Source organism: Pongo abelii, chromosome 8, assembly GCF_028885655.2.
Source record: "Pongo abelii isolate AG06213 chromosome 8, NHGRI_mPonAbe1-v2.0_pri, whole genome shotgun sequence".
NCBI lineage: Eukaryota > Metazoa > Chordata > Mammalia > Primates > Hominidae > Pongo > Pongo abelii.
The window spans coordinates 119,189,351-119,214,092 of NC_071993.2; the positions used below are offsets into that span (position 1 = coordinate 119,189,351).

Sequence of the window (24,742 nt, forward strand, 5' to 3'; positions counted from 1 at the left end):
CCTCAAGTTCTAGTCCTGCCCAAGTCAGTTGACCAAGGTTAGCTTTCTCTCCCCTGGGCATTGCCCACTAGCTCCTCCTGGAAGGGGCACCTTGAAACTGGTCCTTTCATGCTTCTTTTTCCTAGGCCAAAAGATACAAACTGGCAGTTGACAAGATAGAAACGGCCTGGAAAGGCAATTTACTTGATCCATATATGTTGTTGGACCATCGTGTAAAAATTAGATGCTTTCACATAAAAACACAAATTCCAGATTATACTGAAAAAAATTTTTTTTTTCCAAATCAGAGGATCAGGCAACACCACCAGGACTATCTGGTAAGGGATGGGAGGCAAGGAAGAGTTGGAGAAGCATGGAGTCGCGACGGTAGACAGGAGACAATAGGGCCATGGAAACTGAAGGGGCAAGAGAAGCCAGGTAGGGGTGTCAACACCACAAGTGCCCTCGTACATGTCAAGGAGGTATGTTGGAATTTTACTAGCTGTGTAGAAGACAGCAAGTGCTTAAAAAAGGAAAATGATAGGACTAAAATTAGAGAGTAGACTAAACAAGAGATGAGACTTCAGAATTAACATCCACTTACCTAGTGGCTGTGAAAGTTAGAATTTAGCTACAATAAAAGGAAGGTAACCTTTGGCAGTAGCAAGAGAGTTGCTAATGCAAAGAATGAATGTGCCAGAGTAAGGGCACAGTCACAGCAACATCACAAAGGAAATCAGAAGCGTTCAAGTAGGAAGTTTAGGGACAGAGGCTGGCTGGAGAACGGATGGGATGGTCTTGGGCATCAATCAGTTTCACAGCCACATCATGCATCCAAAGGACACGGACGTCATCAGCAGGCACACATTTACCACTGTTCCCAGAAGGAATGCTCTGGAGATCAGGCTGTATTTGAGAACTTTCAAAGAATCCACAAAATCTGTGCTCTGATAAAAGAAGTAATTTTCTTGTCAAAAAAGTAAACTAACATTGTTTGAGCAACTGTGATAAACTAGTGGAGAAAACTCTTTTTATAAACTTAAATATGTAAAAATATAACAAAAAGCACCAAGCTTAAAGAAATCTTTACAAAAACCCACAGAATCTCTCTAGAATATGAATATTTACTAAATAAAAGGAGAGCAATAGCTAAGAAGCAGACCTACGTCTCCAAATGCTTGATCAAATTTGGAAAGCTGTGGGTCAATAATAAAAGCATGAACTGTAGATTCATACATTTATGTAAGATATCGTTAAGCATTTTAATAAGTTGCTATATCAAGTCAGAAAACAATAATTGTTCGTATAATGAATTATGTAGGAAATTGTTTTAAATACAAACCAAACACATCAAGAATATGTTCAATTTTTGGTTTATTAAAACAAAACTACATTTTCTGTGTTTCTTGCAATACATTAACAAGCATAAAAATCAATCAGCATTTCCAAGTATGTTTTGCTCACAAAATCGCAGTTATTTCACAGTACCTTATAGTAATTCTTTTCATAACAGTCTTAACATTTCTTTGTACAACAGGCAAATAGTTTAATACCTTCCATCAGGACATTTCAGAGCTTTAGACGTTTAGAAATAAGGTCAAGAATCTCTTTCAAATGCAATCATTAGTTTGTATTAAACTAAAATGCCAGACGGCAAGTCTCAGGTTTCTAAAATAGTTTTAAAAAACAGGTTTACAGCCCATAGTAAGTCTTATAAACCTCAACGATAGGTCCTGTCATGTCTAAACACTACAACTATCTGTGGATAAAAATCTGCATTCAAATGTACAATACTTTCTTCTAGATCTGAATTAAAACCTTATTTACCCCAATTCATCCATGTCTTCTGATACGTTCAGTGAAAAAGCCAGGATCATTGGGGCTGTTCTTTCTATCAAAGGAAAGAGCTCCGATCACCTACATTATAATTTTCTGTGCTTATTTTCTCTAGGGGAGGAAATACACATCTATTCAACGCCACACTGGATGTTACAAAATACATGCATATTCTGCCCCAGTGCCATCTGTTCGTTACCGTTTTGTCTCCTTAAAGAACTATCTAACATAGTGTTTCCCAAAATGTTCTCCACAGGACATTAGTGAGAGGTTCATAAGTAACCCAAAGAGAAAAAGGTCCTGGTGTCAAAATAGTTTGGGCAATGCTGGGTTAGACAGTTTTTCACTGCCGGATGCCAAGCCCTTACTGCGCTAAAGTGCATTGTAAGTTTCCAGGTGCAAACTTAGTTTCCCAGCAACACCATTTCTATAAAACACTGAAGAACATCTCACAGAGCACTCACATTACATGGAGTGCTATGGGAAATGCTTTTCCCCGTCCAGGTTACTGGCAGTTCCACAATTTGGGCTTACATTCATTGTAATCCCAGAAATATTTTCTCCATTTACCCTCATGACTTTGTGAAATTTAACAGATTTCAGAAGGAAGACTCGATGCCGCCTCAGTTAACAGTTCTACACATTTCACACTAGTTTTTGCCTTTGTTTTGCATGCGTTTTCAGAGTGCACAAATTCCTTCCTCCCTTCTGAATCACTTAGGACATTCTCATTTTTAAAAACAGACTGCAGTTGCATATTGCTTAATATTGTTTTTTTTTAACTTGACTCACAGTCTTCCCCTAAAGAAGGGCATGCATTTCATGTTATAGAAATGCAATAGAGTAAACTGTAACAAATTATTTAAAAGCACCTAGTTTGTTTAACCTTATATGGAAGCCATCACTGTTGGAAAACAATGAGAATGTATCTTTTAACAAAACGGTGCTATCTGGAAGCTTTATTGTGAAGAAGCTTTCGTTCTTTTGTTTTTTGTTTTTTGTTTTCAGTCATGAGGCACTGAAGAATGAGTTGTGCTGAAATTAACTCAAAGGTCAGCTTGTCTGGATAAGCATAACTTTGGTTGAGATTTTTCTCCCTTAAAAAAGATTTTCAAAGCACCAGTTAAAAAAAGCATGCATATTTATCCTCACAGTGAGTTAAGTGGTGAGAGAGAGAGCTAGCAAATCATACATTGCATTCCCCAAAGCATCTGGTCGTACTTCTAGAAAACAAACCAACCAAAAGGGAAAATAATGCAAGAGAGGCCGTATTTTCTTTGCTTAGGCTGGCAAAGCAGCAGCTCTTTGCAGCAGTGACAGGCAGGGCAGAGTGTCGACTGGGAAGTGAGTCCCAATCTTGAATAACGGTGAGCTTGAGTAATCCTTAATTTACAATTTAAAGGATGAAAAAAAGAGACTAGTGAAATGTTTGCTTCCCCAGATAAGGAACACCCAAGACTCGCTGGGTATCCTCCAAATGTAGCCAAGGAAAGTGTTCTTCTACCCTAGTCAGTAAAATAGAATGCTAAAACATGATATCCCACTCAACATCAGAGCTACTACAACTGACAATGACTTAATGGTATACATCAATTCCTATAAAGAAAAAATATATTTTAAATGCAGAACTTGAGAGGGATCACGACAGCATAGCATTATTGCTACGAGTTTCAAACATGGTATTTCATACAATGTGAAATATCAATCGGCATCCCTCCCTCTCCCAAAACACACGTTACTCATGAGATACTATTAGTGTTTAAAATCCAAGCTTATGGAAATACAAACTTAATTCTCAGTACTTTTATACTAAATTCAAAGAATCTATGTAACACTCATCTGGAAAAATTCTTGATTCCATAATATCTTGGAGATAAGCAACAGTAAACTGTTAGAAAATGTTTTAACATTACATGATATTTAAAAAATCACCATAATTACCATAATAAACTAATAATTATGTTCCCTGCTCACAAAAGGCACCTACCAATTATGAACAGACCATTTTTCATAATTATTTACCACTATGTGGCGTAAGGGTTTAGGCATATAACCCATAAAAATTTGTTGAAAGTCATGGTTTTTCCTCAAAGCTAAAACTCCATAAATGCCTCTAACCATTACCAGTCAGTAGGGCCACCACGTGCATATACTGGACAGCCTGTGCACGGCACAACTCGAGTGGGTACCAGTCACCTGGACTGGGGTGCAGTACACAATCTGTGTGCAGTACAGAAAGCCCTCATCAGTTGTGGCCAGAGCACTGTATTCTAACAGAGTCTGTCAGCTCAAGCTCATCAAGTCAGGAAAGTTGCTATTTGGTTGGAGGATTTCCAAGAAATAGCTGTACCTGTGAGAGGCAGGTATTACCTGAGGGGTGGACGAGGTACAGACATAAAACAGGAAGGGTTCTAAATATTTGCTGGTCATTTAAAACTCAATGGCACTTTTTTATATGAGCAAAAGCCTTCAACATCAGTTTTCTGGCCAAGTTTCCCTAGAATTTTGCCAGCCAAATTAACTTCCTGATGTTAACTATTTGATTACAATATCTCAGTTCCCAACCTAAACTAATATTGTCTGTTTTCACATAGCTCTTAAAAACATTTTCTAAATCTGACAGCAAAGGACAGCACAGTGATACCTGGGTGTGATATATCAGTCCACTCAATTTATAAAGCACTTTGGGATAAAAGGTGCTCCCATTAAAAATGTAGCTACTATTGACAAATAAAACTGAAAAAGAGTGAATGGATGACTCAATTATTTTTAAAGGAAGCATTAACCACTAACCAGATAATATACCAACAAATTACCCAGCAGCACTAAGTATACCATGTAAAATTCAGTTCTAGAACACAGCTACATTTCTGTGTCCATCACAGTAATTAGTCCTTAAAAGTTGTACTTAAAATGTCAATCTTTAATAAACTCAAAAATAATTTATTGAGATTTCATCTTGTAGTCTACTGTGAGTTGCGAATAGAGGCTGAGGTCCCCCCAAGTGTTATCTGCAGGCTGCTGTGTTGATGCAGAGCTGGGAAGATCACAGATCCATGGAGGGAGAAGGCACTTGTCTTCCAGGAGATCACTTCGGGACAGGGCAGGCCTGACCCTGCGACGGCACCTTCAACTCTCGAGCCAGAAGCTGGTACCTACAAGGGACTCATCTCATGACCTTCATTTGCCAGCGGTGCCACACGTTACCTACAGCACCACAAAACTCAGAATATATTCTAGAAGTTTTTGTCGGTTGCATTGAGGTAGAAAAGTGCTGCTCAGTTCTAGAACAGACACTCTCTTTTGTTTGGTCTCCTTGAAAACCTAAAGAAAAAGTTTAGATTAAATTAAAGGCAAAAAATAAAAAATAAAAAAAATTTCTATTACCAACCTGAACTGTGGCGTCCTAGACCTCAGAAGGCAGTAAAGGCACAAAAAACCATATCCTGGCTTTAAGTAAATGTATGCATGGGTGTGTGTGAGTATGAGGTGGGAGTTTCCAATGCAAGCAAGGTTTTCTTTTTCTTTTTTTTTTTTTTTTATTTTGATGGAGTTCAACCAACATTAACTATATTCTAAAATTTCAACCAACGTAACTATACTCTAAAATGACTTAGAATAAAGTCACAAACAGTCCCTCACAAAAGGCCACTAGTATCTCTATGGAACTTACATTCCCCATGAATCATGAAGGTAAAGAACACCTGAGGATACTTCTAGAAATTCTCATAAATATACAGGAAAGTAACTAAAAATCATATGGAATAATTAAGAGCCAAGATTGTGGTCCTAATCCCAAAATCAAAAATCTGAAGTACTCCAAAATCTGAAAGATTTTGAACGCCAATATGGTGCTCAAAAGACATGCTCATCAGAGCATTTTGGGTTTCGGATTAGAGATGCTCAACCTGTAAGTCTAATTCACGTATTCCAAAATCCCAAAAAAATCTGAAATCCAAAACATTTCTGGTCCCAACATTTTAGATAAGGGATACTCAACCTGTAGCACCCTGAAACATATTGATACCAGTTATATACAGCAGCTTGGGAATAAACGTGAAATCAGTAAAATTCCAGAACATTCAAATAAATCTACACTGATGGGCTTTACCTTCAACATAGCCTAACCCATCCTACATGCCCCATTCCCAATAATGCCTTTATCATTAAGCCAGCAGAAACTGCTTCTCTCGGGGTCCACCCCACCATAAAGGTAGCTCAAACAGACTAGATGTAAAGAGAACAGAAGTTAAAATAGCTTTTATACCATAAATGGTGGACACCTACCCCGATATCCTTAAACATTTTCACGGCATTCTTCACAAGACAATATGTGGCACTCTCAGCTGAAGAGAGAGAATAAAACCCTGTCAAATGGTTAGGCCCAACAAATCATGACAATCCCAGTAGCCACAGTAAGAAAGTATGGGAGCTAGGAAGAGAATGAGGCCAAGTCAGCAGACAGGGGTGGGGCCCCGCTTCCACCACTGGCAACCTGTGAGTTCTCAGATGACTCGCTGTTAAACCTACTTTGCTTACACCTACTTTGTCCTATATTGAGGTAAACAAGAAAGGGAGGAGGAAAGAAAAGGGGGTGCAGAGAGAGAAATAGGGAGAACAGAGGGAAGTAGAAATACCTAAAACATCCATTTTCCAGGACTGTTGTGAGAATCAAATGAGACAGTGTATAAATATTCTTTAAGCTACCCAGTGGTACACAGATGACTGTACATCAGTGGAACCAGAGAAAGCACAGGCCTCGAGGTTAGGAAACAAGAATTCTGATCCCGAGATTACCCATTAACTAGCAGTGTGACCTTGGGTATTTTCCTCAACTATAAAATGAGGTGATTAGATTAGATTCCTTTTGGTTCTAAAAAGTGATTCAAAGTAGTTTCAGCTCCAAACTACAACTGCATAAAATACTACTCCCACCCCAATCATACCTCCTAAAACAAACAAGACGGAGCGCTGGCCAAGATGTGCAGCAAGTGAAACACACACTGTTGTGGGAGGACAAGTAGGTATAACCCCTTGGAAACTGTTTGGTGGTATCTACTAAAGCCGAATATACCCAGAGCCTACAACCAGGCAATTCTGTTCCCACATATATGCTGTATATAGGGGCACAGATGTTCACCAAAAGACATATTCAAATATGCTCATAGCAACACTGTTCAAAGCAGCTGTGAACTGAAAACAACCCAAATATCCATCAACAGCACAATGAATAAAATGTGGTAAATATTTATACAATGGAACACTACACAACAAGAACAAATGAACAACTATATGCAACATGTATGAATCTCAAAAATAACATTACGTGAAAAAAGCCAGATGTAAGAGTGTATAACTGTATCATTCAACTTATATAACATGCCAAAGAAGATAATAGTAATACTCTATGGTGTTAGAGGTCAGGGTAAGTTTGCATTTTTCCAATTTTCTACAATTAGCAAATTTCTGTAATCAAAAAAAAAAGATTTTAAAAGAACAAATGATGACTTAACATACCATATACTGCAACATTTCTTTCTGTTCTGGTTATTAGGTATTTGTGCAACTTTTGCAGATACTCAGGTTCTGGAACAGGACCGCTGAAGTTGTGAACAAAGATGGCAGCAGAGCTGTAGGCCTCCAGCAAAGGCCCAAGGAGTCTCTGTAAGAAGGTGATAAACTGCTGGTGCTCCTTGGATTGGCTCACCTGAGTGTGCAAAAGCAGGAGATGAAGTCATGAAGAAGGGACAAGAGACACAAGGCAAGTGGACGAGGACTTTCTCTGGAGAGCCAGTAACGTGAGAAGATGGCCACTCACATCAGCACTACATGAAAGCGGCCCCCTGCCCCTCATGCAGAGAATCTCTGCTGGAAACAACTGCCAGCTTTCAAACACATTCTTTACTGTGATCATTCACTTTTTTATGGTATTTGAGGCTTGTGTTCACTGAACAGCCACCTAGAAGAAATTTTCATAAATGAATGCCCTACTTATGATATGCTGTCATCACTAAAATAGCCGCTCCTAAGACCAGGTCCTCCACAGTTTGAAGCCTGGGCTCAACAGTCACTCAAGTCTGCAGAAAGACCAATGGGAGACCACAAAGATCATCTCACTCCTTCTGCAGCACCTATTCCCTGCCTCCCCTAAATGGCCTTTGCCCACAGTCCAGCACTGTGGGGAATGATGGCCACCGTGACGGTGGTGCTTTATGGCCGAGAGGCTCTCACTGTACCTACCCAAAACACACTGGTTTGGTGAAGCCCCTCTGGAGTGTGAAAGCAAGATCACTGCCCTATCTTGAAACTAAACTAATACCACCCAAGTGAAAAAGAAGACAATTTCTAAATGTCAAAAAAGAGTAATCCTCTTAGAGTATTCAGAAAAGACGGGTCATTATTACTAAGTTCTAAAATTATAAATTAGACAAAATTGATTTTTCTAAATCAGGGACTTTTTTTTTAATCTCAATTTTCTCCTATAATGGTATTTGTTTTAATTGACAGCAAAGAGCTTAATATATGCAATTTTGGGAGGGACAAGAGTGACTTTTTGAGTCACAAGAGTGACTCAAAAAGAGCAACCAGGTCAGTGGCAGCTCAATAGCAAAATTGCTGCCTCATGAGGGGTGCAGGTATAGGTAAACAGGTATGCACCTGTGTATTTCCCAAAAGGATGGTGAAAGTCTCACCTATGACATTCATCTTCCTACTTTTCAGACTCTCCTTTCCTTTTCTACTTAAACTGAACAACTTAAGGTATTAATTCAACTCAAACAGTTTGAGTGTCCTTACCACACAGAAGGTACCAGAGCTAGTTGGGGGATTCTTTAGATAAGAAGACATCACCAGGACTCCAGCTGATCTCACTGCAGATAAACCTCAACATATTCCTGTAATATCCACCAGAACTCTTCACCCAAGTACCTTCAGGTAGCAATCTCGCTGTTCCTCCCCAAAGTCACTGTCTTCATCTTCTTCATCACTTCTCCAAGACAAAGGTTCAGGAAGCTTCTTGTCCCACTGCTGCTCAGCAAGACTAGGACTGATATCTTCCTGGTCATCATGCTAGGCCAAGGAGATGATGGATAGTAAATAAATATGCACGGGCACACAAACAACTGCCCAGTGGAGCCAGGACAAGGCAGTCCTCTTCTGTGACCCTTCCTGGCTCTTCTCTGTTTAACCACTCATAATGTCAGTCCACTTCCCTTCCAAACTCAAACTCAGTCAGGAGACAGCAGGAGACAAAAGAAAGGGTAGGTGGGAGGGGAGAGCTACCAGAAAGATCAAATAAAAGTACCCCCACATGTTCTAAATTGATATGTACTTTTCCAGGCCATCTCCTCTACACTAAATCTACCAAAATTAAAATAGAATCTCAAAAATGAAAACTGCAGATGTGCAAGCTGCAAGCATACTGATAGATGTAACGTCTCAACTTAGCATACAAACTTCTGGATGTCACGGAATCAAGTCAGTATATGTTTTAGACAACACAACTTACAAATAGGAACCAAAATATTAAATAATCCCAAAGGACACTTATTCTCCCCATTCTTATTTTTCGCTTCTCTACATCTGAACATGACTATATACCAAATGTAATTATTGGTTTGTTTATTTATTTATGAGACTGAGTCTCACTCTGTCGCCCAGGCTGGAGTGCACTGACACGATCTCGGCTCACTGAAACCTCCACCTCTCCGATTCTTGTGCCTCAGCCTCCCAAGTAGCTGGGATTACAGGCGTGTGCCACCATGCCCAGCTGATTTTTGTATTTTTAGGAAAGACAGGTTGTGCCATCTTGGCCAGGCTGGTCTCGTACTCCTGACCTCAGGTGATCCACCCGCCTTCACCTCCCAAAGTGCTGGGATTACAGGCACATGCCACCACACCTGGCCAATTATTGGTTTAAATAAGTTGTAGAAAAGGTAAGGGAATGAAGAGCAAATATAAAGACAAATAAAGGAAAGCTCTACCTCTTACCTCTGCCACTGTAAGAATGCCATACTGGATAAACTTTCCTACTGTTTCATGGCAGACTTGGTAAAATGTCTGGCAAGGCTGAAAAGAAAAGTCATTTAAATATAAATGCCACCATTTTATACTTCTTTTTTTAAACGCAGAAAACACGGTACAAGATAGCTGCCAAAGCCTTCCATTCTGTTACCTCCGTCACCCCACTGAGCAAGTCCTGTGATTCCCAGTGCCCACCATCTTGATGCACACACGGTCATGGACAAAGCCCAAGAAAAGACCTCTGTCATTTAAAGTTGGCAGAGCACCCAACGCTGCACCACCTGCAAGGGGTACTCCTGAGCTCAATTCTCTCCCCACACCCACAGTGTGGCAAGCCCTCTGAAGACTGCTTATCAGCCCCCCACCATCTATTTCTTTTACTTTATAAGACAGTTTCTCTGCAATAGTTATAATAAATACTATACACAAAAGTGGTGATTGAGGAAAGACAACACTGGAATAAGTAAATAAAAACCAGAGAAAGGACAAGGTCAATCTTAGGAGTCTTATCTGCCCTCATCCCTTCCATCCCACCACCCAAGGTTCATGCAAAACAGATTCCCCAACAGGACCACGAGTACACCTCACACAAAGCATGGCATGGAAGGGGCGGTACTCCTAACACATGCACTCATCTCATCAACATCTCAAGACACACTCATACAAAAGAAAATATTGGAATTCAAATAAAATATGAATTCTACATGTTGATGATTTTGAGAAGAAGGAAATCTACTACTTAATACATATGTCTCATGATAAATGCCTAAAAGTGTTTGGGTATATAATATAAATGCTCATTAGTACTGCTGGGCTTGGTTTTCCTCACTTGTAAATTGAGAGGGGTTGAGCAGATGATTTTCTTTTTTTTTTTTTTTTTTTTTTGAGATGGAGTCTCGCTCTGTCACTCAGGCTGGAGAACAGTGGTGCAATCTCGGCTCACTGCATCCTCCGCCTCCCAGGTTCAAGTGATCCTCCTGCCTCAGCCTCCAAAGTAGCTGGGACTACAGACGCGTGCTATTACACCCGGCTAATTTTTTTTTGGAATTTTTAGTAGAGACGGGGTTTCTCCATGTTAGCCAGGATGGTCTCGATCTCCTGACCTCGTGATCTGCCCACCTCAGCCTCCCAAAGTGCTGAGATTACAGGCGTGAGCCACTGCACCCGGCCGAGCAGATGATTTTTAAGGCTGCTTCTGGCTCTTACCATCTGTGGTTCCATCATCTACAGGTGGTGTGTTAATTATTTACAAACAACTAACCCAGTGCCTCTCACACAATACGTGCTCACTAGCTTTGGATGTGACTGCCTGAGAACATTGAGCAATCTGTCCTATCATGTCTCATAGCTGCAGGATAGATTCAGTGAAGCAGTGACCCAGAGAGCAAACCAAGATAGTAAATGACATTGGTTTGGTGGTCACTGAAATCCAGGAGTGGAATATAAAGTATCAACAATGGGCCAAATATTCTCTAACAGAAAAACATGGGGGGTTATGTTTTCTTGAAAACGCTCAAGAAAAGAGACCAGGCAACACTGAAGAGTCTTCACTCACCAGTGAGATGGTGCCTTCATTGGAGAGAAGGTAGCACAGGCTGGCCGCCTTCCGCACCAGCTGTTCCTGGCTGATCAGGTTAGGTGGGGTGCTGGTGGGCCCCCCCAGTCCCCTCTTGTTCAGAACTGCATAAAGGCTGCAAGCTAAGAAAAGAAAAGCAACAATGAAGTTGCCAGCTCAAAGTCTCCAAGAAAAATTTCAACTAGCTCGAATAAGCTTAAGAGATTATTAATACATCAAAAATAACTGCCTGTATTTGAAGAAATTTAAGTAAATCCCACAAGATTAAATTCTTATGATTCCATATGATCCCAACTGCATCAAAAACCTTGTCCAAAGACATAAGCCCCCTCTTCTCTCCTTCCTCTCTTTTCTCTTAATCACAAATGAGGCCTTTCACTCACTTTGCTACCCTGTGTATGTCTCATCTCAGCTAGAGTTTCAGCTCCTGGATAGCAAGACACTCTACCTCTCCTGAGAAATAAGGGTAATACTATACAAATGGTAATTCAGTAACTACTCATTGTAGTTATAAACAGTGATATAACAGGAGATTACATTTTCGTTTGAAAACTAAAATTATAGCCACATTCCCTCAAGCAAGGGGCTATCATCCAAATTAAAGCAGATACCACTATGTGTTTTAGGCCTTTTTATTTTCCATGAAAATGACTGAAAATATTTCAAAGCCTGACATACCTATGATGGCCTCCATGATAAAGACATGAAGTACGCCATTGCTGTAGAAGTTGAGTTCGAAGACTGATGGGACAGTTGTGCTGGGGGTGATAAAAAACTCATCATTCCTGCTAGTGTGGGTGATTGTGACACAATTTCCCAGCAGCTGTATGGCATGCATTACTACATCTTCTGAATTTCCTGAGAATCCCAGGTCAAAATCACGAGCCAGGACTTCCTCTTTCATCACAAAGAAGTCTTCGACCAATGTGGAGAGATCAATTCCCTAAAGAAAGACGGAAATGGTGGTATGACAGCGGAAAACCTACTTTCCAAAAAGCTGAGAGGCCAACACTCCAAGACTTTCTTCTTGCCTTGGCTTTCCTGAAGTTCACTGCTAGCACATAGAGAAGTAGGGCCAGAACAGCAATGCAGAGCGAGTCAGAAAACTACTTAAAAAGCTGGTCCTCCAGGAATGTCAGGGTATTACACATGCTAGTGAACACTCTAGCCATGACACATGATATGCACACATAAGATCACAAGAGGGAGAAGAAAAGCCATCTGCAAGTAAGGAGTGCTTATTTTTTAGCAAGATTTCCTTCATTTTAAATATTTATCTGACAAATATTTATTTGGTGCCTATATATATTGGCACTGTTTGGTGTTGAGAACATGACTGAACAAGACTGGTGTGGTCTCTTCCATCATAAAGCTTAGACAAATGTATTTTGGGAGGATAAAGGGTGGGTTCTAAAATGCCAGTCAATTCGTTTGGAAAGCATTTGCTATCAGAATACATACCACATGTTAATGAGATAGACCTTATTTACATTAACAGTACTAATCAAGCAATAGCTTAGTACTACATATATTAAGCAGTCTGTTTTGTTTTGTTTTTAAATGTAGATTCTTCCTCCACCAAGTTGATAAGCTCCTTTGGGCAGGGTCCTCAGCTTATTTTACTGTTTACCTCATAGTACTACCCATGAGTGGGCCAAATCTGCCCCTGAATATGTATCTGAGCAGCTGACAAAACATTCTCCTGCTTCCTACTTAACTGCAGGTGACATTGCAGACATACCTGCCTGTGTCTGTAGAGGAGCAGGCAAGCCACAATGTGTGTGGACATAATGGCACAGGACTTGCTAGCAGCTGGAAGGCAAACACAAAGCTTTTTTTAGTTGCACTTTTTACAAACATAGCTGAACTTTTTTGAAATACCTAAATTTTAAACAGGAGTATTTAAAACTGTGAAAGTCTTCTATCACATTTCCCAAAAGTGTGATTTACCAAAAGGAAGTTATAATACTACAGTGTTCTGGTATAATGGAACCTCATTAGAGATCACTATTCATCATACAACAGGCTAAGTAAGACAGGTCCACCTTCAATCCAGGCCAGTGGAATTTAGTTACTGTATGACAAAGAGACACTTTTATTGAAATATCAAGACCCAAAGTACAAGGCTGTTTTAGTTCTACAGGATCTCCCATTTCCATATTCCTTGACTTGCTCCCACCTACAGTCTATTATAACTACAACTCTACTTCACTCTTCTTGCTGGTATTCACCATATTAAAACAAAGGTGTAGTAGAAGGATAACAGCTGACTTGAAGTCAGAAAAATCTGGGCTTAAATCCTAATTTACTCACTAACTAACTTCATGACTTGGGGCAAATTACTTAAATTCCTGGCCTCACTTTCCTCACTGAGAAAATGAAAATACTACCTAGCTCATTAGACCACATGAGAATAAAATGATTGGCCCGGCACAGGAGCCACAGCAATGGGTGCTCAATAGATTTGTATTCCCTCTTTCAACCTGACCCAGAGGTAAGAAGGAAGGGCACAGACACACATTTGAGAATGACTACAGTGCACACCCCTACACTGAATTTGCATAAAATTATAATTATATAAATCAAATCTGAGGACACCCATGGAATAATCTGAAATCATGATAACATTTGTGAGTTTTCTAAGATAACAATAAATTTATGAATACTTCATTCACCACTGGTAATTGAAGTTGTCTCCAGCGTTTAAAAAAAGTACTCAGTACTATATGTATAGCTATTAAAAATATTTATAAAGTATTTTTAAATATGAATATTGTGTTATAAATGGAAAGCTGAACAATACAAAACTGTAAAAAATATTTTTAGAGACTACAGAGCAACACCACTGGTTATTTGGGTAATGGGTTTTTGATATCTATTTCATCTTTATTTTCAAACTTTTTAACAATAAGGTATTATTTTTTGTATCCAGATTTTAAGCAGGATAGAGACATAATCAAATGTACTTGAGAAAGAATCCTCCGACCCAAAGTCAAGCAGGAATAGGGGCCTCCAGAATGGGAGGAGCAAGGTGAGGGAGGAAGACCTCCCCAGTAGCATTGGCAGGGGGCGCTGAGAGTATCATCAGGGTCCTGGCCCAGAGAGCAGCAAGAAAGAAATCACAAGTAGGCTGAGCACCAAAGAACCACTGTGCTGCCTTGGGATTTTAAAGCAGCCTCCACAACAGTACACAATTGTACAGCTTGGAACTTAAAGAAGACTGGTCCTGCAGTGAACTCACACTCCTCTCTAGGTTCACTTTAATTATTTGTGTATAACCATCCCACTGACAAGAACATAAGCTCATTGAGTTCAGAACCATTAATTATTCATTTTGTATTCTCCACGGCTAAGGCAAAGCTTTATACAAGGCCACTCATATTTGCTGCATTACAAAAACTCATGGGGTCAAAGGAGAAATGGACATGCAACTATAAATCTAGACGTTGTACCACAAATTAGTTCAAGTAGTTCAAATAAAACACATTAATGAGCAACAGAGGCAACAAATCATTTTAATAATAACTATCTTTAAAAAGCACAACAACTGCCACATGAACACCTACTGATTACCAGACACTGTATAAGCTGTTTAACTCCAATTATCTCAAATCCTCACGGTATCATCTTCTTTCTAATAACTTACCTATCACCACCTGTGAATTAATAGAAGTGGAAACTAACCTCAGCAGATTCCAAAACCTGTATAGTTTGCACCATACCATGATGAATCTAAATTGTAGAATTAAAGAGTCTGGTATTCTACTTACTGAATAGAATATGCTCAGCCAGATTTGCAATCAACCTCCTTCGTAGGGATTCATCTGTTGCATTTCTGGACTCATTAATGGACGTGTCTCTACCTTCATCAGCAGCATCACTGGGTCTAAAAAGTATTTCAAAAATCAACACACAACCGCACTCTTTCACAAGGCAAACCATGTGGAACTGATCTTTAAATTTAAATTAGTATATATTTTAAATTTAAACCACACACAGATTATTTCTATGGGTTCTTTTCCTCCATAATATACTATATTATGACCTGGCCAAAACATGTTATTTAGTTATAACTAAATAGTCTGTTGATACATCACTTCCAAAACCACTGGCACAAAGAATACATAATGCAAGATGCCTTATTTTAAAACATTTCTGAAAATTCAACACTTCCACATATTAAAGGAAAGGCTTCATATTCAATTTCTCTAAGTTAAAATTCAATTTGAATTCAATTTGAATTCTGAAAAATTCAAACAGCAAAATTCTTTCATACGGTTCACTTACATACAACATGCATAACCTACTACCAGAAAAACTCAGTTCAAGCATTCAAAAAGCATAAATCAAATAAGAACTCCTATATGAGTCACAAAATCAAAAAGATTTTATAAGCAAATAATTAAAAACTTCCAAACTAATATGAAAACATGTCATCTCAATATCCCTTATTGGACTAAGAGAAAAGTTACTTGAGTAAAGAAGTGAAAATAAGAATGTGTGCATTTTTAATAAGGTTAATCTATGCAATACAAGAAATAACAGATGTCTGGTAGCTTGATTAGCATTAAAAACATTCTATGAATTTTACCTTGAAGGAAGTATAGCTGGTAACAACGCTTGCTCCAGAGAAAGTGTAGCAGACACTGGTTTCTGACTTTGGCTTTCTAAATATTCCTGGAGAAAAAAAATACAACATGATCATTTACCCTCACTTTCGCACCAACATATAAAATGTAATTTCATCTTCCAAAGGTTAAAAGGGAGTTGTTTATGAAATAAGCCATGCTATAGAGCACGGGAAATACTTTCTATATCCTAAACTGTCTTCAGAAGTCCAGAATGATTCACAGAATGTTGCTAAGCATGAAACTGAACTTGAACTCTGAAGACACAAAGAACAGGATGCTTAAACAAAATCATTTTAAAATTAAAAGAAATTTTTAACTTTTCTCATACATCATCATAAAACTGACATTCTTAATATCATTTATAGTGATGATAGACATAATCATACTTAAAAAAATCTGGCAACCCAAGGTCACATTATTTTCAAAAGAACCTCAATCTAAAAGCAAATCATAACGAGAGAGGAGCTATGTGACCATTTAAAAAATAAAGAAAAAGAAAAGTGGCAAGAAGTGATGAGGTTCTAAAAGATCAAAGCATTTAAGGTTAGCAAGCGTCTACCAAAGCATTTAAGGTTAGCAAGCGTCTACCACAGCAGCTGGAATCTCTTAAAGTTAAGCCAGGAAGTAGAATAAAAGGAGAGGCGGGACCTTCTGCTCCTTATCCCTGGGCTCCCTACTTCTGTACCCATTCTTCTCCTTCTCCTTTACAATTTGAATATCTTAAGAATTTAAACCAGCAAGGGCCTCAGGGACCTGCCAGTCCCAGACTTTCAATGAGGATGGCACTAACCTTTGGGATGTGTGGGTACTGGATTCTACACAATAGGACATAGAAAGCATTATCCTGTCAAATTTACCCAGCTTTGGCTGCCCGAAGTGGCTCACACCTGTAATCCCAGCACTTTGAGAGGCAGAGGAGGAGGCAGGCAGATCACCTGAGGTCAGAAGCTTGAGGCCAGCCTGGCCAACATGCTGAAACCCCGTATCTACTAAAAATACAAAAATTAGCCAGGTGTGGTAGCAGGCACCTGTAATCCCAGCTACTTAGGAGGCTGAGGCAGGAGAATTGCTTGAACCTAGGGGGCAGAGGTTGCAGTGAGCTGAGATTGCGCCACTGCACTCCAGCCTGGGCAACAAGAGCATGAAACCCCGTCTCAAAAAAAAAAAAAAGTTACCCAGCTTTTAGGGGAGGTGTTTGGAAAAATTTCCCCCAAAGGCAATTCTGAAACATAAGATATAAATACGTATTATAAAGGCACATGCAAGATTCACATGAATTTTTATTTTTTTACAATTACTTATTCATTTATTCATTCATTCATCTCAAAATTTTTTTGACTTTTGGGGTTAAGTGATATATAATAATTGCACATATTCTGGGGTACATGTGATATTTGGATACCTATATACAATGTGTAATGATAAAATCAGGGTAATTGGGATAACCATCACCTCAAAACACTTACCTTTTTTGTGTGTGTTGGGAATATTAACAATTCTTCTCTTTTAGTTATTTTGAAATACACAATAAATTACTGTTAACTATAATTTCCCTACTGTACTATCGAATACTAGAACTTATTCCTTCTACCTGTTTTTTATTCCCCTTAGATAGTCATGAATTAAAAAAATAATAATAATAGCAATAAATGCTGAGCCTGATATCTCCCAAAAACAGATACTCACTCTCCTTTGTCAATAGGCAAACTTTGTGGAAAAATTTAGGCAACACCACCTTTGTCATAGTCCTCATTTTACAGGAGAGCAAACTGCAGCCCCAAGTCACACAGAGAGGTGCTGTTAGAGTCAGCACTGGAGCCTCCTGACTCCAGGTCCATGCTTCAACATGGTTTCATTTCAACAGACACTCACCTTTAAGGAAAATGGCTGTGCAAAATCCACTCGGACACAACCATAGTTTTTTCGTAACATTCTAATAACACCTCTTGCTACACTCCACAGGCTCTCATTCTTCTTAGGTTTGCCCTAAATTCCAATAGTGAGAATAACATGGTGAGAAATAAAGCCAACACATACACAAACATTCTATTATCCACAGAATAACTTGTTTTATGGAAACTGTAAGTTCATCTTGAAAAAGAACAATGAATGAAGAAGGAAAGGAGGTAGTCATTAACTGCGGCCTGTCAGAAAACGTTTAGTATTCAAAGATGTAATCATGTCATTGCGAGATGGAATTCAGTCAATGAAAAACAAAACATTTAATACTATTTCATTTAGTATCATGTTCACACAATTCACAAAAATACAATTGCAAACTAATGAAGGAAAAAATGACATAGCCTGGAAAACTGTTCTGTGGTTCTTAAATAAGAATAAAACATCAAAGAGGCCATTTATCTGAGGTCTGATGATCACCAGAGTCTAAATGTCTAATATTAGGCAAGTAATTGCAAATCCAGCCTCACAGTGGCCTTTGAGCTGAGTATTCATTCAGTAAACACCTAGTATCTATTACACATAAGGGACAATGACAGGACATACAATGAACACAGACTCAGATATGAACTCGTGAGACACAGTGAGGATGAGTAGGGTATACATTAAGGACAGATTCATAGAACACAAGGAGAAGAGTGTCATACAGATCATATCACTTAATTTGTAAGCCTATCACTTAATTTCTAAAGCCTCTGATTGTCAGACGTCCTTGAATTTCTGACATGTCTGGAGCCGTAAGTTTGAAATAAGTACCTCAGCCAAAATTTCCACAATAAATAAGAACAAAACTAAATTCCTCTTGAACTCTAACTGCCGACTGGAGTGGTAAGCTGGTAAAACCATTCTGATAAAGTGGTTGGCAGTACCTACTAAAGCTGAAAATACATATTTTTTAAGACCCATCAGTTCTTCTCTTAGGCGCATACTCAACAAAATGAATATATATGGTCATCAAGAAAAAGTATCCAAGAATGATTACAGCCAAACATTTTGTTAACAGTAGAATAAATTATGGTATACTCATACACTGGAATACTACACTGCTATGAGAAGGAATAGACTACATGCAACAATGTGGATGAATCTCACAAACACCTGCTTAAGCAAAAGAAACCAGATGCGTACAGACCACGTTATCCAATTTACGTAAGTGCAAAAACACACGAAACTAACCCAGTCTGTAAGAAATTAAATTAATGATTACCCTTGAAGGGATGATGATAGGAAAAGCACAAGGAGGGTTTCAAAGGTCCTGGTAATATTGTTCCTTGATCTGGGTGCTAGTTGCATAGATGTATTCACTTTGTGATAATTCAAGCTACAGGCTTATGATTTATATACTCTTTTGTAACTATTATACTTCAATAAAAAGGTGTACTGAAAAAGTCATTGCTACTTCTCAAATTAATCTGTAGGTGTTTTTGCCAACATGACCCCACAAGTTCTTCAAGCCCAATTTAAAATATGCACATATTCATTAAGCCCTGGGGAGAACAAACCGCAGATAACCTTCCACAGCAGAGACGGCAACACGGTGACAAGTCTTCTCCCACTTCCCAATCCCATGACCAAGGTCGGCACTGATAAATCTAACCAGGTCACTTCTGCCAAGCTCAAGAAAACACCACATAAGCACTACCAATCAAGTTAAAGATAGGCCATGAAAGCTACTCACCATGCCCATCCAATCACATTTCATACAGTGCTTTAAACATAGGGAGTACCAAAAAAAAATTCTTAATTCTAAAAGCAAATGTAAATTCTAAAAGTTAAATCTAAAAGACTTGATAAGCAAAGACAACTTTTGTGTAGTTACCCTTACCAGTTGTTCACCATTGTAGTGACCTTCGATAATGCGATCATAGGAGATTCCAACAGGTATTATCAAGATGTCTGGGATGACATTGGTAGACAGAGTATCTACCACAACTGACAAAAGTCCCGCCCGAGCACAGGAGGTTTTTCCACTCCTAGAACGTGTGCCTTCCAGGAAGATCTCCAAGAATTGCTGCTGTCGAAGTAATTCAACTATATGCTGGGATATAAGAAGAAAGTAAAACACGAATTCAAGACCACTCAACTTAGAATGAGCTCAGAAAAATTAAATCTTTAAAAGCAAAACAGAAAAAACGATAACTTCACTACTGACAAAGTATCTTATTCACACTAATAAAACAGCTCCTCCAATGCTATATTTTGGTAATAACAACAACAACAAAAAATGACCAAACTCAAACCATAATCACTCCAATTACTCAAAGAGTAGTTTTCTAAAAATCTCAACTCAAAAGAGTCATTTTTCCTTCCACTGTGATAACCAACACAATATCCCTAAGGATAATTAGAGATCACACATACCCCATGGAGCAAAGCTCTATAGAGAACATCTTTCCGTCCATCTGGTGTTTCATCGAGCCTTCGTCGTATGAAGAAGCCCCCAAGCTTATGGATCAAGGTACTATAAATTCAGAATACATGAATTATTTACAAAGAAAAATGTAAAAAGAATACTCACATTCCAAGTTAATTGAAAACATTTGCCAAGTGGATACAAGCCATATGTGCTGTTTGAGCAGCTGACAGTAAAAATGCAGGCATTTTTTTCATTTTCCATATTATTGACGTTTCAGTCATTTACATTGTTCATCAGTCTTTGGGATATCACTGTGTATAATGAGCCTCTATTACATCTGTTCCAAGCCAAAAGGAGTTTGCATGACATATTACCCATAAAAATGATAGTATAGATTTTTAAGAGGATTATAGAACACTTCTAAATTTTAAAATCCTGCCCAGGGTCTCAAGACACTGACCCTTAGACATTCTGAAATTTACCCATGGCATGTTTACTACAAAATGAATATGATGTTTATTACGAAAGCTCCTTGGGGGAAATTTTCTCAAATAATTATTGTTTACAGAGGGTCGTTGTGAGACAAAAATAATTTTATCCAACTGAAACCAAGCATAACCATCTTTCCAAAACATGAAACAAAAATGTGCTTCATTTGCACATACACAGGCATAAAACAATTCTTTTCCCAACCCCATGTCTCTTTCTACAACACTAATTTTGATATGAAGTTGAAACTAAGTCAATCTTTCCAAACTCACAGCCTCCTATTCTTTTCAAGTAGAGTGATACTAATATAAACATTAATATCTATTTCTGGTATCCTCTACAGCAATGGTCCCAAACCCCGGGGCCGCAAACCAATACTGGTCCCTGGCCTGTTAGGAACCGGGCCACACAGCAGGAGATGAGTGGCAGGCAAGCAAGCAAAGCTTCATCTATATTTACAGCCATTCCCCATCACTTGCATTACTCTCTGAGCTCCGCCTCCTGTCAGATCAGCAGCAGCATTAGATTCTCATAGGATAGGAGTGCAAATCCTATTGTGAACCGCACATCTGCCCATGAGGGATCTAGGTTGTGCATTCCTTATGAGAATCTAATGCCTGATGATCTGTCACTGTCTCCTATCACCCCCAGTTGGGACCATCTAGTGATTCTACATTATGATGAGTTGTATAATTATTTCTTTATAAATTACAAAGTAATAATAATAGAAATAAAGTGCACAATAAATGTAACATGCTTGAATCATCCCAAAACCATCCTCCCCACCCCCATGGTCTGTGGAAATTGTCTTTCATGAAACTGGTCCCTGATGCCAAAAAGGTTGGGGACCACTGCTCTACAGTAAATAGAAGGTGGCCACAGTAAGGTGTTGCCAAAGCTTAGTATCACTCTTTGAGAGAAAAACTCTGCAGAATAAAATGAATGAGATGAGCCATCCACAAAAATAACCCCTGAGAAGTGGTTTGTGAATGGGTAGACTGTCATGTAACAAAAGAAAGCTGCACAAAAACAGGCTGGGCTAACTACAGCCTGCTGTGTCTGAAGGACAGATGAGCTACACAATCACTGGCATAGAGTCCATGAAAGGGAAGTTGGATTATGAAAAATTATCAGTGTTTATTAAGCAGCTCCAAGAAATCCTAGTTAAGAACCAAATGTGAATGAAATGGGTACAAGAAATATTCTAATTACAAGAGAAGCAAGGCTTCTCTAGAGCCCCAGTGGAATAGTCCTCTTCCCTCTAAGTCTGTGCCCACCAGAAACTTCCTGATGACTTTCTAATTCAGTTTCCCGGTTCCTTGTTCCTGGAGAGAGGTCCCCTGGAGAGCAAACACAGATATTCTAATTCCTGGAAAAGCACATCTACCCTGTAGGATCATAACACACGCTATTACAGCTAGCTGTCTGTCTACATTATCCGTTAAGCTATGTGAAGGCAAGGACTATATATTTTGTTCTCTCTTGTCTAAAGCACAGCTGGATAAATATCATTGACTGCATGAATCCATGGCTTCTCTTCAGTTGGCTCACAGGAGTCTGGTTAGCTACAGAACTCTGAAAGCCTATAGAACTCTGAACCAAGGGATTAAGAAGGAGCTCCTTAGACTGTGATACTGAGGACATAGCACACAAAGGTGATGAAGGCCATCTTGTGAAGCTCCACCTGCACAACCTGCCAGCCCACTTTCCTTCCAGTCTCTTTCTAAATTCATGCTCCTTTTATCCACTCTCTACCCACAGAGTTGACCTTAGAGATGCTTTGTGCTTTCAGGTTTGAAACTTTAATTTCTCAAACCAGCTCAACCAGTTCCTCACCAATTCCTTGTTGGTGATCAGACCTACCACCTACCCAGTTTCCTAGGTGGTAAACACCTGGGAATCTTGCTCCTTCCTCTCCCCCTCTATTGAGCCCCCATAGGGACTAGCACTGGGTCTTTAAATTCGAGCTACTAAGTACTTTTTAAATCTATGCCCTCCTGTCCAAAAACAATACTACAATTTAAACCTCCATTATCTTCTGCCTGAACTATCCTAATGGAAGCAGAATTGATTTCATTCTTTCTAATCCAGAATGACCTTTCAAAACACAAACCTGAACATGTCATTTCTCAAGTACAGGACAGACTCTAATCTCTTGGCTTAGAAATTGTTTTGATCCGGCTTTCACTACCTACACAGCTACCACCTCCAGTCTCTGATCCTTCCTAATGCATCCCATATTCCCACCTTACCCAATAGTCCTTCACTTCCCAGCCATACCATGCTCCTGTATCTCTCCGCATTTGCACATACTATTTCCCCTGAATGGAACGCATTGAGGAAAACCTCTAAAAAACCTTTCAAAAGGTGAAAACCTCTAAAACACACCTTTCACATGATATTGTACTTTTTAAGTGGTTCTAGCTCTACTAAATTATGAGGTCAAAGTAACAGGTATGATTGTCTTTATATCACTAACCCTTCTCCCACTTCACTGCCCCCTCCTCCACCAGACAACTCCCTACTGCTGAGCCTGGTATGGTAATTTGCTATCTTGCCTTTCTAATTGCCTTTTATCTACTTGATAAATAATGCCCATAAAGTTTAGGTAGTCACAGTTCACCAAGTATCCAATATAAAATATATAAATAATGATGACAGTCTTAATGCATTTTTGCACTCTCCAAATTTTACACAATAACTATGTATCACTTTCATAATAAAAGAAAAAAGGCTAATGTCATCTTTACAATAACATATCGAAAGGTATAATTTAAAAAATAAAAATTCAAAACATAATCTTTTTAATTCCTTAAATTCCAAAATAAGCTCATCTTACCTGAAGATTGGGATGTTGAGATTATTGCCTGAAGCAATGTATGGTGCTTTGATGTTATGGCAGAAGAGAATGAAAGTGAGCAGCAGATAGTCAATATGGGATCTATGAACTGGTAGAAACAGAAGCGGCAAATTCGTCTAGCAAAGGGAAAAATGCCAAATTTAAAACTCAAATGTAAAATTCAATCACACTTTGCAACTGCATATTTGGCTAGAGTCACTCAAACACTGGCTAATCAGTGACTCACTCTTTAAAAACATTTTCCAATAATAGGAACTTCCTTCAATGTAATACTTTCTGAGCTAAAAAAAAAAGAGCAACTATAACAACAGAAATAAGTTGGGGGAAGAAGAGCAATCAAGAGTTCCAGTTGACCTATACCCTTTCTGAGAAGCAGTTCTACTGATATAAAAAGAGCACAGGTTTTGGAGTCAGGCTTGGTTTGGTTTGAAATCCAGGGCAAGTCACTTATTATCTGCCACTTGAGACAACCTACTTATCTATCTGTGTCTCTATTGCTTCATCTACAAAATAGGGATTGTTCTACCAGATTTTCAGGGTTGTTGCAAGGTAACTTACAAAAGGAATCCTGCATATTGCTAGTAAGTACTCCTGTATTCCATTTCTCCTCCCCAAATACACAGCTACTGAAGTTATCACAAATGAGGGAAATCTTCCAAATGGGTTGAAATACATCACGGTACACAAGAAAACATTTCCACAAGAACTCTAAAATCACTCTACAATTGAGGGGAAAATAGGGTAATAGATTCACAGAAATTCTTGCCTCAGTTGCAGCTTTAACCATCTCAAGTTGACCTTTGTGAATTTGTATGTTCCAAAAGAAGCTGTTGAACAGTTTTAGCAGCACCCACCCAGTCAGTCTGAAACAAAGTACAAACAAAAAAAACAACATAAATGAACACACATTATTTTTACATACAAGCATATACAGTTGACTTCTGTCTACTTAAATTTATGGACCTACAACCTAAAAGTACTTGTAAATGACTTAAGTGTGTGTGCACATGCATGCATGTATGTCTGAATTGCTG

The 24,742-nt window shown here is 38.8% G+C and overlaps 1 protein-coding gene across 7 annotated transcripts in view; it reads right to left on the reverse strand.

The window, feature by feature from the left end:
* Positions 1 to 1,336: 1,336 nt before the first annotated feature.
* Positions 1,337 to 24,742, reverse strand: part of GPAM (glycerol-3-phosphate acyltransferase, mitochondrial) — a 33,979-nt gene continuing 10,573 nt past the window's right edge. For all 7 annotated transcript variants that reach the window (XM_024253991.3, XM_024253993.3, XM_054522856.2 and 4 more), the window contains exons 8-22: positions 24,475 to 24,571; positions 23,688 to 23,824; positions 20,365 to 20,464; positions 19,829 to 20,041; positions 17,917 to 18,030; positions 16,005 to 16,090; positions 15,184 to 15,299; positions 13,155 to 13,225; positions 12,092 to 12,356; positions 11,393 to 11,535; positions 9,805 to 9,882; positions 8,743 to 8,883; positions 7,333 to 7,522; positions 6,103 to 6,161; positions 1,337 to 5,139 (exon numbers count right to left, since the gene is read on the reverse strand). In XM_024253991.3, coding sequence (XP_024109759.1) covers positions 5,023 to 5,139; positions 6,103 to 6,161; positions 7,333 to 7,522; positions 8,743 to 8,883; positions 9,805 to 9,882; positions 11,393 to 11,535; positions 12,092 to 12,356; positions 13,155 to 13,225; positions 15,184 to 15,299; positions 16,005 to 16,090; positions 17,917 to 18,030; positions 19,829 to 20,041; positions 20,365 to 20,464; positions 23,688 to 23,824; positions 24,475 to 24,571 — 1,927 coding nt within the window. In that variant the 3' untranslated portion in view covers positions 1,337 to 5,022. The remainder of the gene's footprint in view (positions 5,140 to 6,102; positions 6,162 to 7,332; positions 7,523 to 8,742; positions 8,884 to 9,804; positions 9,883 to 11,392; positions 11,536 to 12,091; positions 12,357 to 13,154; positions 13,226 to 15,183; positions 15,300 to 16,004; positions 16,091 to 17,916; positions 18,031 to 19,828; positions 20,042 to 20,364; positions 20,465 to 23,687; positions 23,825 to 24,474; positions 24,572 to 24,742) is intronic.